This window comes from Magnolia sinica, chromosome 4 (assembly GCF_029962835.1).
Source record: "Magnolia sinica isolate HGM2019 chromosome 4, MsV1, whole genome shotgun sequence".
NCBI lineage: Eukaryota > Viridiplantae > Streptophyta > Magnoliopsida > Magnoliales > Magnoliaceae > Magnolia > Magnolia sinica.
Window position 1 is genome coordinate 48,472,551 of NC_080576.1, and position 13,750 is coordinate 48,486,300.

The window sequence follows — 13,750 nt, forward strand, 5'->3', positions numbered from 1 at the left end:
TATTTCATTCTCTAATAACAACAAGTATTCATCAAGGTCGAGGCATATCGACATCGAATATCTTGTTGTAAAGGAAAGAGTTCAGAATCATCAAGTGTCTATGGAATTCATTGACACTAAGCAAATGATTGCAGATCCGCTCACAAAAGGGCTCCCTATCACGCTATTTCAGGAGCATATGACATCCATGGGAGTCATTAATCCCACAGATGTTTTCAGTTAGTGGGAGTTGAGCATACTTTGATTTTCACAGACATTTAGAGATCTCGTTTTTATACAGTTTGTTTTTAGATGATTTTGATACAAAGTTTTATTTCTGCTTCTCAATATATATGCGCAAATTTTGATTAAGTAGAATTACAGTCGTGTCTCATTGGAGACATGTAAAAGCTTCAGGACCTGTTAAGGATAGGTACATATCATCACACTAAAGTGTGTAATCCTTATACCACATTTACTAGTTCCTGATTTATGTCGTTAAGATTGAAAGTACTTGTGATCGTGCTTAGCCCCACTTCACCTAAATTAAATGTTGTGACGAATACCGCGTTTTGATACTGACAGTCTTGATGGACCAGATTGAATAGCATTACTTATATTGTCCAATTATTTCATTTGTTAACCATTTGGATGTTCTCTTAAAATCAAACCTTGTTTTCAACGTTACTCTATATGATAATCATTGACATTGCTCAATGAGGCCCAAGTGGGAGAATGTAAGAACTCTATGTGGTGGGCCTTATTGATCAACAGTCCGGATTGTCTTATCAGTTGGACTAAGTGATTGAGTAAACCAGTGGGCCCCACTTCAGGTGATCTACTGCGCAATCTAATTGTGCAGCAGTGTGTATTAGGGTTGGAATGCTATAACTATCTTACGCAAATAGCAATTTAGTTGAAATAGGACACAGCAATGTGGAGCAATGGGAGACAGAGAGTTATGATGGGATTCAAATTCTCTTCTCCACAGATTCTATATAAGAGAATGCTGGGTCTCCAATCCTACACTACGACAGAAGCCAAATTCTCATCTACTGTTCTGTATAAGGGTGTGAAGGAAAGGAAGACTACATCAGAGGTTTCTGGTATTCTTATCTAGTATCCATGGCATCTCAATTAGGTAAGTTGTCCGAACCCTAGATCTTCATGTTCTATACACAACAGATCTCTGAGATTTCCGCATCCAAATTATCTCACATTTTCAACCTGTGAAAAGTTATCCGTAAGGTTGGGCCTTATTCTTGGGAGCTAAAAATAAGTGGGCTTAAAAAGGTTGGCCATAAATGGGTCCTACGTTAGGAAATTTCTCTAAAAAGAGGGGGAGAAGAAATAATCCAGTTCAGCCGGACCATCCCGAATATGTTAGATCCATTTCTCTACATTAATCGTTTTAGATTGATCTGTCAATCTATACCGTCCATCTAGTGGGCCTTATTAATAATTGCCAAATGTTTCAAAAATGAGACTCATCAGACGATCACAAGCATCAATTTTCCCTGCACTTATTGTGACCAATAAATGTTTATCTTCCCAACCGTCGATTTGAGACCAACTTTTCCAATGGCTAGGGTCATCTGAGACATGTTTATCCTGAACTAATTGCGATCCACAGTAGACCCCACTAAATGGACAAATTCGATTACCGAACAAACCATAAATCGTGCACTAGAAAAAGATGGATGTACCATACCCCAGTTATTATAATCTACTGTATCATCTCCCAAAACGCAGCAGCTGAAGCTTCCCACACTCGCTTTACTTTCCCCTCTCACAGACAGATTTTCAAAATTCCTCCAAAACCCAAAAAGAGAAGAAAAAAGAGAGACTCCAAACGCTGGAAAAAGAAATCCCAATCTATTCCGCTTGTATTCTCTATCTTCCCTTACTCACAAAACAAAAACAAAAACAATGCGATTTCATTTTCGTTTCCCAATCTCACTTCTCCTCCTAATACTACTCTCGGGCTCTGCACGCCCTGCCCGTTCCTACACTGCGCTGACCGAATGGAAGCCCGGTCGTGCGACGTACTACGCCGCGGCGGACCCGAGGGATACCGTGGGAGGCGCGTGCGGGTACGGGGACCTGGTCAAGGCCGGGTACGGCATGGCCACTGTCGGATTGAGCTCGGTGCTCTTCGATCGCGGCCAGATCTGCGGCGCGTGCTTCGAGATCCGGTGCGTCGAGGATCTACGGTGGTGCATTCCTGGGACGTCGATCATCGTGACCGCTACCAATTTCTGCGCGCCCAACTACGGGCTGCCGGGTGACGGTGGGGGCCACTGCAACCCGCCCAACCGCCATTTCGTGATGCCGATCGCCGCGTTTGAGAAGATCGCAATCTGGAAGGCTGGGAATATGCCCGTACAGTACCGGAGGTGAGCTCACTTCAACTCCCACCTGCTCATCCCAGCTGCTTTCCTTCCTTCGGTGCTAACGTGCGCCAGCGAGGGTTGCGCACGGTCTAATCGTGCGCGTGCATGCCTTTGCTGGTTGCCACCGCGCAGTCACCGCTTCCTTTTACTCTCCTGATGTATTCTAATTCCACGAGCGTGGGGAGCCGTAAACATCCAGATGCAGGTACACGTTCTAATATGAAACACGTGGATGAGATCTGTGCTTTCCTTGAGATTGAAAACAATGCTTAGATCTTCTTCCTGAAAAATGAAACAGTTTGGCTATTCAGGTGGGCCACAGTGTACAGAGTAAATTGACGGTTAAAATCGTTTTGGAGCCATTCATTTGTTTTCATATGCGGTGGGCCACTAGAGGTGTGCAATGGTGTGAGTTTGGTCATAGGATCTGTGTGGCGTAACTCAACTAATGGAAAGCTCAGATCTCATCCATGTGTCTCATAGCGAGACATGCGGATGCGTGTGGATGTGAAGGGCTTCGACACGCGTATGGAATTAGCAAACCTCTGCTTTTTTCCTCAGGTTTTACTTTCTGGAAACGGATTGGGTATTCCCTGCCACCTGCCAATAGCTGGCGGTCGGTGCCACGTGGGCTCCTGTGTCTTTCATTCATGCTGTCCATCTATTTTTATATCATTTTACAGTATGACGCAAAGAATGAAGTACATCTCAATCTCAAGTAGACCATATTACAGTTGAATGAACGTTGACCAACTGGGGGCGTAAAAGTTTTAGATCAATCTGATTTTTGTTTTGTCCCGTCATCTGGGTCTGTAGAACCTATTCAACGGATTGGATGTCAAATAAACAGTATAATGTGCCATAGAAGGATTTTAATTGCGGATATCCAATCACTAATGTTTTCCTGTGGTGTGATCCACTTGAAATTTATATCCTTCTGGGCAACCCTCTCAACAACTAAGAGATCCATTCGAGGAACACGGGGACTAGTTGAAATAATGAACCTCTCATATTGGGGGGCTCATTACTTCAATTGAGATAATGAAAAATCATTTCATCTATTTAGTCGGAACCTTAGGCGGTTTTCGAAAAAAGATAGCGAAAAAAATGATCCCTAAAGTCGAGACTAACAGAAATGTATAAACCAATGCTTCCATAGATTCAATTGTAGTTTACAATTATAGCTTCCACACCTATTCATTTGGGATCATTTGATAAAGAAAGGGCAAGAGTCAAAGAAAAGGCGATGATGAAAATCAAGATTTCTCCAATTCCTTATGTCAAATCAAAAAAAAAAAATCAAATAGAGGCGATATTAGTTTTTGGATTAAGCCCTAAAATAATCTTTAAAAATGTAAAAATGGATGAAACACATGCATCATAATAGGGTTCACATATCACCGACCACCAGCCGCCGGGCTGGTGGCAGGGGTCCGTTTCCTTACCTTAGTGCGCGGATCGTGTACGCGGGTTCCTGCGCTGGGATGCTAGGTGGACCACCCTGATATTTGGGATAAATTCATCCGTATATATGTTTTGCGGGATTGTAGCTAAAAAAAAAAATAAGAAAAAGAAAAAAAGAGGCAAATCTATACGAGAAGAAGAACCGGGGAAAGAGTTGGTTACTGTTGAAACCTTCCTGGGCTCCGTCCCGATGTTTATATGCCATCCGAACCGTTTATAAGGTTAATTCTCACCGGGATAAGTGAAATCACAATAAAACTTAGCCTGATTCGAAGCTTTAGTAGGTGAAAGCCTTTCGCAGGAAGTACCTGCACTGGGATGCTAAGTGGGACCCACCGTGATGTTGGGGAGAAATCCAGCCCGTCCATCTGTTTTGAGATCATTTTAGGACATGTAATCAAAAATGAGGTGATCCAAAACTGGAGTGTGCTAGGCGAGAGGAAAAAGTGGGCATTTGGTGACCACCGTTGAAATATTCACGCGGCCACAAAAGCTTCTTACCAGTGATTTCACTGCATCTTAGTGGGAATGACCTTATAAACGGTTTTGATGGCATATAAACACCAAGGTGGAGCCCGGAAAGGTTTCAATGGTAGGAAACTCTTTTCCTAATTTCCCCTCTCATATGGCCCACTTGAGTTTTGGATCCCCCTAGTTTTTGGTCACATGTCCTAAAACGATCTCGAAAAACGGATGGACGGGGTGGATTTCTCCCAAACATCACGTTGGGGCCCACCTAGCATGAATCTCCACTGTTTCCCGTCGTGTAGCAAACTCGAGTTTTGGATCGGCACCATTTTTCATTCGTATGGATGACCACGGTGGACCAACTAGTATCCCAGCGCATGAACTGCTGGGAAAGGCTTTCGCAGAAAACCCGCGTCCCTCCCCACGCGCCTCCGTGAGTCGTCTATACAAGATCCTGATCGTTTATCTGGTGGGCCCTATCGCCTATTTTTCATGGCCAGAAAGTGTAACAGTCCAGCTAGCATGTGGATCAAACGCGAATGAAAGAAATGGATGGCTGAAAAAGCCCTACGGCCCACCACATTCAATATACACTTGTGGCACTTTTGGTGACTGGCCCAGCATTATTTTGAAGCCATGCGCGCGCCTCACCTGATAGACGGTCTTGGATCTCTCACACACGTGCCACATTGACACGTGGGGAGAGTACGATTCGGATGCCTCCCTACACCCTAAACAGACTTGAGGTTTTTGAACGACTAAACAACGCACAAATCATTGAAATTACAGAACTGTCCGGATTCTGGAATTGAGTCTGGGGTGCGCGTAGGGCATTCCTGTAATTTTTAGGAATAATACTGACGATTCCAAAATTCCGAGAGCTTGGATGACACTGATATATGACGTTAGCAAGGGAAACAGCCTCGCACGTGGCAATGAGGTGCACGAATGCGAGATCTGATGCATCACCAACTCCTCTCTCAAAAATCATATGATCATTGGATGGGCCCCACGTGTACAAAATAAATGAACGGTTAAGAGAAAATGGCCCAAATTCACATTCTATACACAAGACAGCCCTCCTGATGATCGGATCGACCTATTTTGATGACAATGCATCTGCACGGTAGGTTGGCTTCAGTAGCGGATGTGATCACACACACGTTTTCCACATTGCCACGTGTGAAGTACAGTCAATATTCCTCTTTTAGATAAACGATCTTGTACCAAAACAACATCAATGTCTTATGAAAGCATACAACCCCATTGTATCAAAATCCGGTTCATTCACTGGCATGGGCCAAGGTCGTTGGTAGGATCAATTTTTAGATCATCTATGATGTTGATCCGGTGGGCCCCATCATGAGATGGGCCATAATATCTCTTCTATTAGATGATCCTAACTGCTTAATTAATATTTTGCATATGGACAGTTAAAAAGGGATACAATGATCTGGATCTAGAGAAATGCTCTGACACTCATGAAATTAGGACCATTCAGGGATATTTTAGACCTTGAACCGTCCATGATGAGGCCTGCCTTCTAGAAGAACGGTTTGGATTCATCTTCTTTATGGTTGCTAGTCTAGTCATTCTATATGTTTTCTAATATTTTTTTTATTGAGAAATGATCAAACGCTTTCGACGCACTAATATAAATTATTATAATACTTGTAGTTGCACTTGGACATTTGGACAATACAATCAATCCTTCAAAGTGTTCTTAGGAGTCTGGCACACAGTTTTCAGAGCGAAGCGCGCACACACTGAGTAGATAGAGTAGATAGTACAAACCGTCCATCAGTTGGCCATGTCTTTTTTTATAGCTGCTTGTTTTCTAAGCCATGGATGAGATGGTCAGGATTGGATGAAAAAAAAAAAAATTTTAAATGATGTTTTTAGACAAATAAGTGATCCATGGTCTCCATCAAACGAATTTTTTACGTAAACAATCTTGACTGTCTATCTTATGACATAAACAGTCTTGACCTTCTATCTTATAGGCAATTGATTGGATGGATGGGTGGCATTGTTCAATCGATGTGATGTTTGTGTATGACAGATTCGTTAAGCTTGACCTATTAATCTATTGGATAGCCCAAGTGGCCCAAGGCAATTAGGGGCACTAATAATTTATAGTGTTGTAAGAGCACTGGATCATTGTTCTTTTTTATTTTAAGGATTTATATATTTTAATTATATAAATAGAAATGATTATTTACTTGCCTGGGGTACACTTAGTTGCATACGATCATTCCTCTTATATAAAGCAGACAAATTCCAAATGAACTTGGAATCACACAACTCCAACATTTTCAATGAAATATGTGCTACCTGATTCCAGTTCCAATCTCCACATTTGTGAACCATGACCATGACATGTGCACAATGTCTAGCAAACATGAAGAACCAGTAGCTTATTTGAATGTTGATTTCCATATACAACTACTTTTTCTGTGTGTTTGGCATTCACTCATGGTTGAAACAATTCAGTTCAGTAGGGCTTGTTTGGATTGGTTGAACAATCTTTGCTAATGTGGAAAAGAAATCATTTTCCTTAGATATGATGTTTTTCCACCATTTGCAACATGAAAGCAGCTGTGGAAATTAATTTCTGTCTTCACAGTTTTCCTCAAAAAAGGTGATTTCCATTTCCTTATCATCATCATAGCCTTGTTCCAACTAATTGGGGTTGGCTACGTGAATCCTTTTACGCCATTCCACTCTATCAAGGGCCATAACTTTAGTTAGACCATAGGTTTTCAGGTCTTTTCTATCTCCACCCACATCCTTTTGGCCTTCCCCTTGCCCTCTAGGGCCTATTTGATTTTTCCAATTACACGGTAAATGCCTGCAAATAGGCTATTATCGTCTTGAAAACCGCGTAAACCTCATGTAAATTCCATGTGTTTCTACGCATGCAAAAATAGTGGGGGCCATTGTGATAAATATGTCATATCCATGCCATGTATCCGTTCCATAAGCTCATTAGAGGGCATGATTCAAAAAGTGAGGCAAATTGCTTAAGTGGACTATACCACATGAAACAGTGGTCCTGGCTGACCTTAAATGTTGAAAGCTAAACTATAATTAAAACCTTAGAGTTACACCACTCACCTTCCCCAATTACAAAAGCAACCCGATCTCTCCTTACAGTGTGCACCCTAGGAAAAAACCTAGCCCTTTGAGAAAATCCCTTTCTAAGCTCTTACAAGTGTAGAAAATCCTCTCACCCTGCAAAACCCTTACCCTTTGAAAGAAAACACTCACATTTGCAAGCCCTAATCGAAAGAGGGCTTAAATACCCTGATTTGCACAAAACCATGTAACTATGTCAGTCCGACAGTCGAACTGACGACAACTGTCGGTCGAACCAACAGGGACCGACAAAATCTGCTCTACTTCTGAGAAAACCTATACTCTATAGGTCGGACCAACACCCAGTTCGGTCGAACCAATAGAGCCCTGCCGCATCTCCCTGACTAAGCAAAATCTAAGGCATTCGCACAACAATCTTCACCTTGACTTGTGTTCTGTCAAGTCACCCTGAAGATCTCCTATATAAGCATCTATCTTGAGCGCAAATTGCTCCTTGCATCCTCAACCTACAACGCAGCTCCATCCGCACTCCTATGCAAGGGTGCCTAATCTCATCAATAGCTGGTGAGACTGATCAAGCTCAAGCAATGCTTGAACTTGTCTGTGGTCATCAGCTTCGTCAACATGTCCGCGGTATTCTCGTTCGTGTGAATCTTTTGAAATGGAATTTCACCTGAAGCAATGAGTTCCTGTATTTTATAGAACTTCACGTCAATGTGCTTGGTTCTCGCATGATACACTAGATTCAAGGCTAGATGGGTAGCACTCTGACTATCGCAATGCAATCGAATCGCCTCCTGCTTCAACACGAGTTCTCTAATTAGACCCTTCAACCATAATGTTTCCTTTGACGCATCTGTTACAACCATATATTTCGTCTCTATTGTAGACAACACTATTGTAGACTATAGTGTAGATCTCCAATATATTGGTTTGCCTGCTAATGTGAAAACATATCCCGTAGTGGACATCTTGTTATCCAGATCTCCTACGTAATCCGCATCTACGTAGCCTACAATGACACCTGAAATTCCATGTCCCCCAAACATGATCACAATGTCGATTGTGCCTTTGAGATACCTGAGAATCCATTTAACTACATTCAAATGCTCTTTTCCCGGATTTGCCATAGATTCGCTAACCACGCTAACTGCCTGTGAGATATTCGACCTTATGCAAACCATCGCACACATTACTCCCCACTGCACTCGTGTACGACACCTATGACATATCTGAAATCTCCTCTTTTATTTTTGGACATGACTTAGCTGACAACTTAAAGTGACCTGCTAGAGGCGTGCTAACTGGCTTATTACCTTTTATGTGCAACCTCTTTGGCACATTTTGCACATATCCCCTCTAAGACAGTTATAGCTTCCCAAACTCGGTTTTTGTGAATCTCCATGCCTGAGATCTTCTTCGCAGCACCCAGATCCTTCATATCAAACTCTTTGCTTAACAGAAACTTAAGCAAGAATATCTTATTCTTGTCCTTCGCAACAATCAACATGTCATCAACATATAACATCAATAGAATGTAGGATCTGTCCTCAAGCATCGTCTTTGCCACCCCATTCTGTTGTCGGATCCCTGGAGTTGAGAAGTGCCCTGTGATGCCCGGTTCCTCACAAAATTCCATGAATTCCACCTCTTAACATAGCCTTCCTTACAAAGCTCCTGGAGTCCTTCAAGCTACCTCATGAAAATAATTCCTTCAAGTTCCCTTGAATGAATGTCGTTTTCACATTAAGCTGCTCCAATTCCAAATTGGATTCTGTTACCATATCCTAATAGTACCCTGATTGACGTATGTTTCACAACTAGAGAGAAAACTTCATTGTAGTTTACTCATTCCCTCTGTGAGTACCCATTTACTACAAGCAGTGCCTCGAATTTTTAACCATATTTCTTTGTTAATTCTTCATTCCTTCTGAACACCCATTTACACCCTATATCCCTTTGATCTTTTGAAAATTTCACCAACTCCCGGTTTGATTCTTGTGTAGAGATTTCATCTCTTCCATTATGACCGACATTCATTTGTTGCCACCATTTCTAGACTTAACCTCTTGAAATGTATAGGGATCTTTACTCCCTTTGAACAATGTGAAAGAAACCATATCATTGAACCCATATTGAACTGGAGCTCTAATGGTTCTCTCCCTATCACTGGCTATATTCTCTTAGGTATCTTGCTGATTAATTTGGTCAGTTCCTTCCTCTTGTTGAATTTCACTTCGAGTAATCTGCTCAACTAGCTTCACCTATACCAACAATCTCTCTACCTCCTTATGTGTTTTTAACTTCTCTACAACGTCCTTGTTAGCCTTCAACATAGAGGCTTCATCGAAGATGACATATCCTTCTAATGACAACCTTTTGAGAAATCATATCCCAAAGCTTGTAACCCTCAACACTTCTCTCCTACCAGATAAAGATGCACTTTCTAGATTTGGGATTCAACTTCGTCCTTTGTCCATTCTGCCTGTGAACATATACTGGACACCTGAAGATCCTCCACCCTGAGTAATCAACGCCCTTGCCTGTCTAGATTTCCTTTGCATCTTTGAAGTCCAGCGTTGTAAATGGTGATTGATTCACAATAAAGCAAGCCATGTTAACTGCTTTTGCCCAGAAGCTTTTACGAAGCCCGTCATCAACATATAACATCAATAGAATGTAGGATCTGTCCTCAAGCATCGTCTTTGCCACCCCATTCTGTTGTCGGATCCCTGGAGTTGAGAAGTGCCCTGTGATGCCCGGTTCCTCACAAAATTCCATGAATTCCACCTCTTTGTACTCCGTACCATTATCTGACCTGAGACACTTAACCTGTCTCTCAGTTTGTTTTTATACTTTTGCCTTCCATTCCTTAAACTTCCCGAACACCTTAGACTTATGCTTTAATAAGTAGACATAAACCTTCCTCGAGTAATTGTCTATGAAGCTCACAAAGAATCGTGCTCCTCTCTTAAACGGTACTGTCACTAGCCCCCAGACATCAGAATGTATGTAATCGAGCACCCCGCTACTAGTATGTATGGCAGACTTGAACTGTACCCTGCACTGCTTCCCATAAATGCAATGTTCGTAGAAATCCACCTTGTACGCCTTAACTCCCTTCAACAGTTTCCATTTATGGAGTTCCATCATGCCCATCTCGCTCATAAGCCCTAACCGTGTATGCCACAGATTAGTGTCATCTGTGCCAGATTCTACAGGTGAGGTGGTAGCAGCCTTACTTATAATTGTGCTCCCAACCAACCTGTACAAATTTGTTGCCTTATATCCCTTCATTAACAACATTGCACCTCTGGTGACCTTGATTACATTGCCAGATGCAATGAATGTGCACCATTCGTATCTAGAACACCTAAGGATGTCAAGTTCTTATTTAGATCCGGAACATGCTTGATATCACCAAGAGTTTGTACAACTCTATTAAACATCCTTACCGTGATGGTCCATATTCCAATGGCCTTGCATGCAACGTCATTCCTCATCAAAACACTCCCATCATCATGGGACTTGTAGGTATCGAACCAAGTCCTATTTGGGCTCATATGATATGAACATCCCAAATCGAGTATCCACGTATCTGTAAGATGACTCGTACCTAAGGAAACTAAAAGGAGGTCTCCTTTTGAGCTCTCTTGTACTACGCTAGCCGATTCGCCTATGTTCTTTTTATTCTTTCTTTCTAGGTCTTCCGTTTGTTTCTGGCACTTTCGTGAAATACCCCTTCATGCCACAGTAGAAGCATCCGTCCTTAGCAGTGCTGATGGGGACCGCATATGCGCATATCCCTATGCAAATTGCATATGCGATCATGGCACATATGCGATTGCATGTGGCATATGCGAATATATGCGATCACATATTGGCCATGGCACATTAATTTAATTTTTTAATTTTTTCATTAAAAAAATAAAAAAATAAAACAAATAAACAACATTTTGCCTGTACAAAGGCTTCCATATCTCCTCCATTTGCAATATTCTCATTCCCAAACTCTCTTACTCTCTTCTTCTCTTACATTTCTTAATTACAAGTGGTCTTAATCTCTCTCTCTATCTTGTATTTCGTACTTCCAAGTGATCTTAGGGGGTGTTTGGCGCATGGTATTGGAAAGGGTTAGGTGGGATGGGATTCAAAAAATGTAATTACTACATATGACAGGGATTGTCCCCTGTTACCATGGTATAAGCCCAATTTCATGCTATGTTTGTAATACGATGGGATTGACTCTTTGGTTTGTTGTACATTGGATAGATATACCCACCATCATTTGAAACTATTGAGAATAACACGTGTTATATCCAAACCGTTCATCTATTTTCTAACCTCATTTTATAGCATCGGCCTAAAAATGAGGCACATCCAAAACTTATGTAGCCCCAGATAAGTTTTCAACGATAGGTGTTCAATCCCTGTTGCTTTCTGTGGTGGGGCCCACTTGAGCTTTAGATCTACCTAATTTTTTGGCCCATGCTCTAAAATGATCTCGAAAAATGGGTCGACGGTGTGGATATAGCCCACACATCATGGTGGGACCTACACAACTTGCTAACATTGAGTGGAATTGGGACGGGACCAAATGCAATTCCATCTAATCTAATTCCAAGCTTTTCCATTCTCCCCAAACATTTGAGTGGAATTGGCACGGACCAAATGCAATTCCATCCCACCTAATCCCATCTAATACCATGCCCCCCCCCCCCCCCTCCTCTCTCTCTTCTCTCTCTCCTACATTGCCTCTCTCTTGGAAGTTGGAAGATCAAGATTCAAGCACTTTTAAGTTTCAAGAAAGATACCTTGTTGATTTTCTACAATAATAAATAAATAGCATGTTGATTTTGTTGTTACTTCTTGTTAACTATATTGTTGAATGTCAATGACTTGATGTTTAATTCATTGTTTAATTGATTTTTTCTCTCTCAAATGTATTTTAAATATGTAAAATTAATTATCTATTGAGTTTTTTTTACATTTTTTTGAAAATTTCCCTATATATATATATATATATATATATTCAAAAAAAAAAAAAAAAAATGCGGTCACATATGTGATTGTGCAATCGCATATGCGCATAGGCATATAGGATCGCACACAATCGCATACGCAATTTGACAACATTGGTCCTTAACCTTTGATTTCGATCTAGACTATTTCTTGTCAGACAAAATCACTCCATAGATCTCCCACATCCCTGACCCCATTTCACGACTAATCCCTCCATCTGAAAATCCTCATCGCTTGTTTGCTTCGTCAACTCGTTAAACACAAGAGCCGCGGTGACTTCCTCTATTTTCAGAGTACTCTTCCCATATAGCAAAGTAGTAACGAGATTGTCGTATGACGAGAGAAGATATACTAGAAATAGTAACGCTTTATCTTCATCTTTGATCGTCTCTTTGAGCCTTAACAACTTGCTACATATCTTTATAAATGAGTTTATATGTTCCAGAAGATTGGATCCTTTCTTCACAAATAACTTGTTGGTGAGGGACTTCGCCATGTATAGATCTTCTAGTTTCGTCCACATATCTAGGGTTGATTCCTCATTCAGAACGTTGTACATGACTTCATCCGATAAACAGAGACGGATGAGGCTCATAACCTTCTCCGAGAGTTTGCCTCAGGCATCTTCTAACATCTTCTTCAGTTTAGTCTCCAGCAACTCCTTGCTCAACCTTTGTGACACTAGAATATCCTTAACCTTCCGTTGCTATAAACTAAATTTGTTATTCCCGTCGAATTTCTTTATATTGAACTTCGACCCTGTCATATTCATTGAATTCCCAAACGTCCTTAAACTTGACACTCTGATACCACTTTGTTGTAATTCCGAGCCACAACAAACTCAGATCAACCTTAGATATTAGAAATTCAGATCTAATACCTTTGACAATCTTTGCGCTTTGCGGAACCACATTCAATGAAGATAAAACAATCAAATAGACCGTAATAAAGCAACCAAACACAAACACACGATATTTAACGTGGAAAACCCCTGCAGGAAAAAACCACAGCACAAAGCGATGGAGATCTCCACTATAATTGAAACCGTAGAATTACACCACTCACCTTCTTTGATTATAGAAGCAACCCGATCTCTCCTTGCAGTGCGCACCCTAGGAAAAACCCTAGCCCTTGAGAAAATCCCTTCCCAAACCCTTACAAGTGTAGAAAACCCTCTCACCATGCAAAACCCTTGCCTTCTCAGAGAAAACACTTGTATTTGCAAGCTCTAATCGAAACAGGTCTTAAATACCCCGATTTGTGTAAAACTGCATAATTGCGTTGGACTGACGGTCTGATCAACATAATTTGCTCTGCTTCTGAGA

At 41.3% G+C, this 13,750-nt stretch overlaps 1 protein-coding gene across 1 annotated transcript in view; it reads left to right on the forward strand.

The window, feature by feature from the left end:
* Positions 1 to 1,705: 1,705 nt before the first annotated feature.
* Positions 1,706 to 13,750, forward strand: part of LOC131243088 (expansin-A13) — a 32,490-nt gene continuing 20,445 nt past the window's right edge. The window contains exon 1 of the mRNA XM_058242177.1: positions 1,706 to 2,375. Within this exon, the coding sequence (XP_058098160.1) occupies positions 1,909 to 2,375 (467 nt within the window). The 5' untranslated portion in view covers positions 1,706 to 1,908. The remainder of the gene's footprint in view (positions 2,376 to 13,750) is intronic.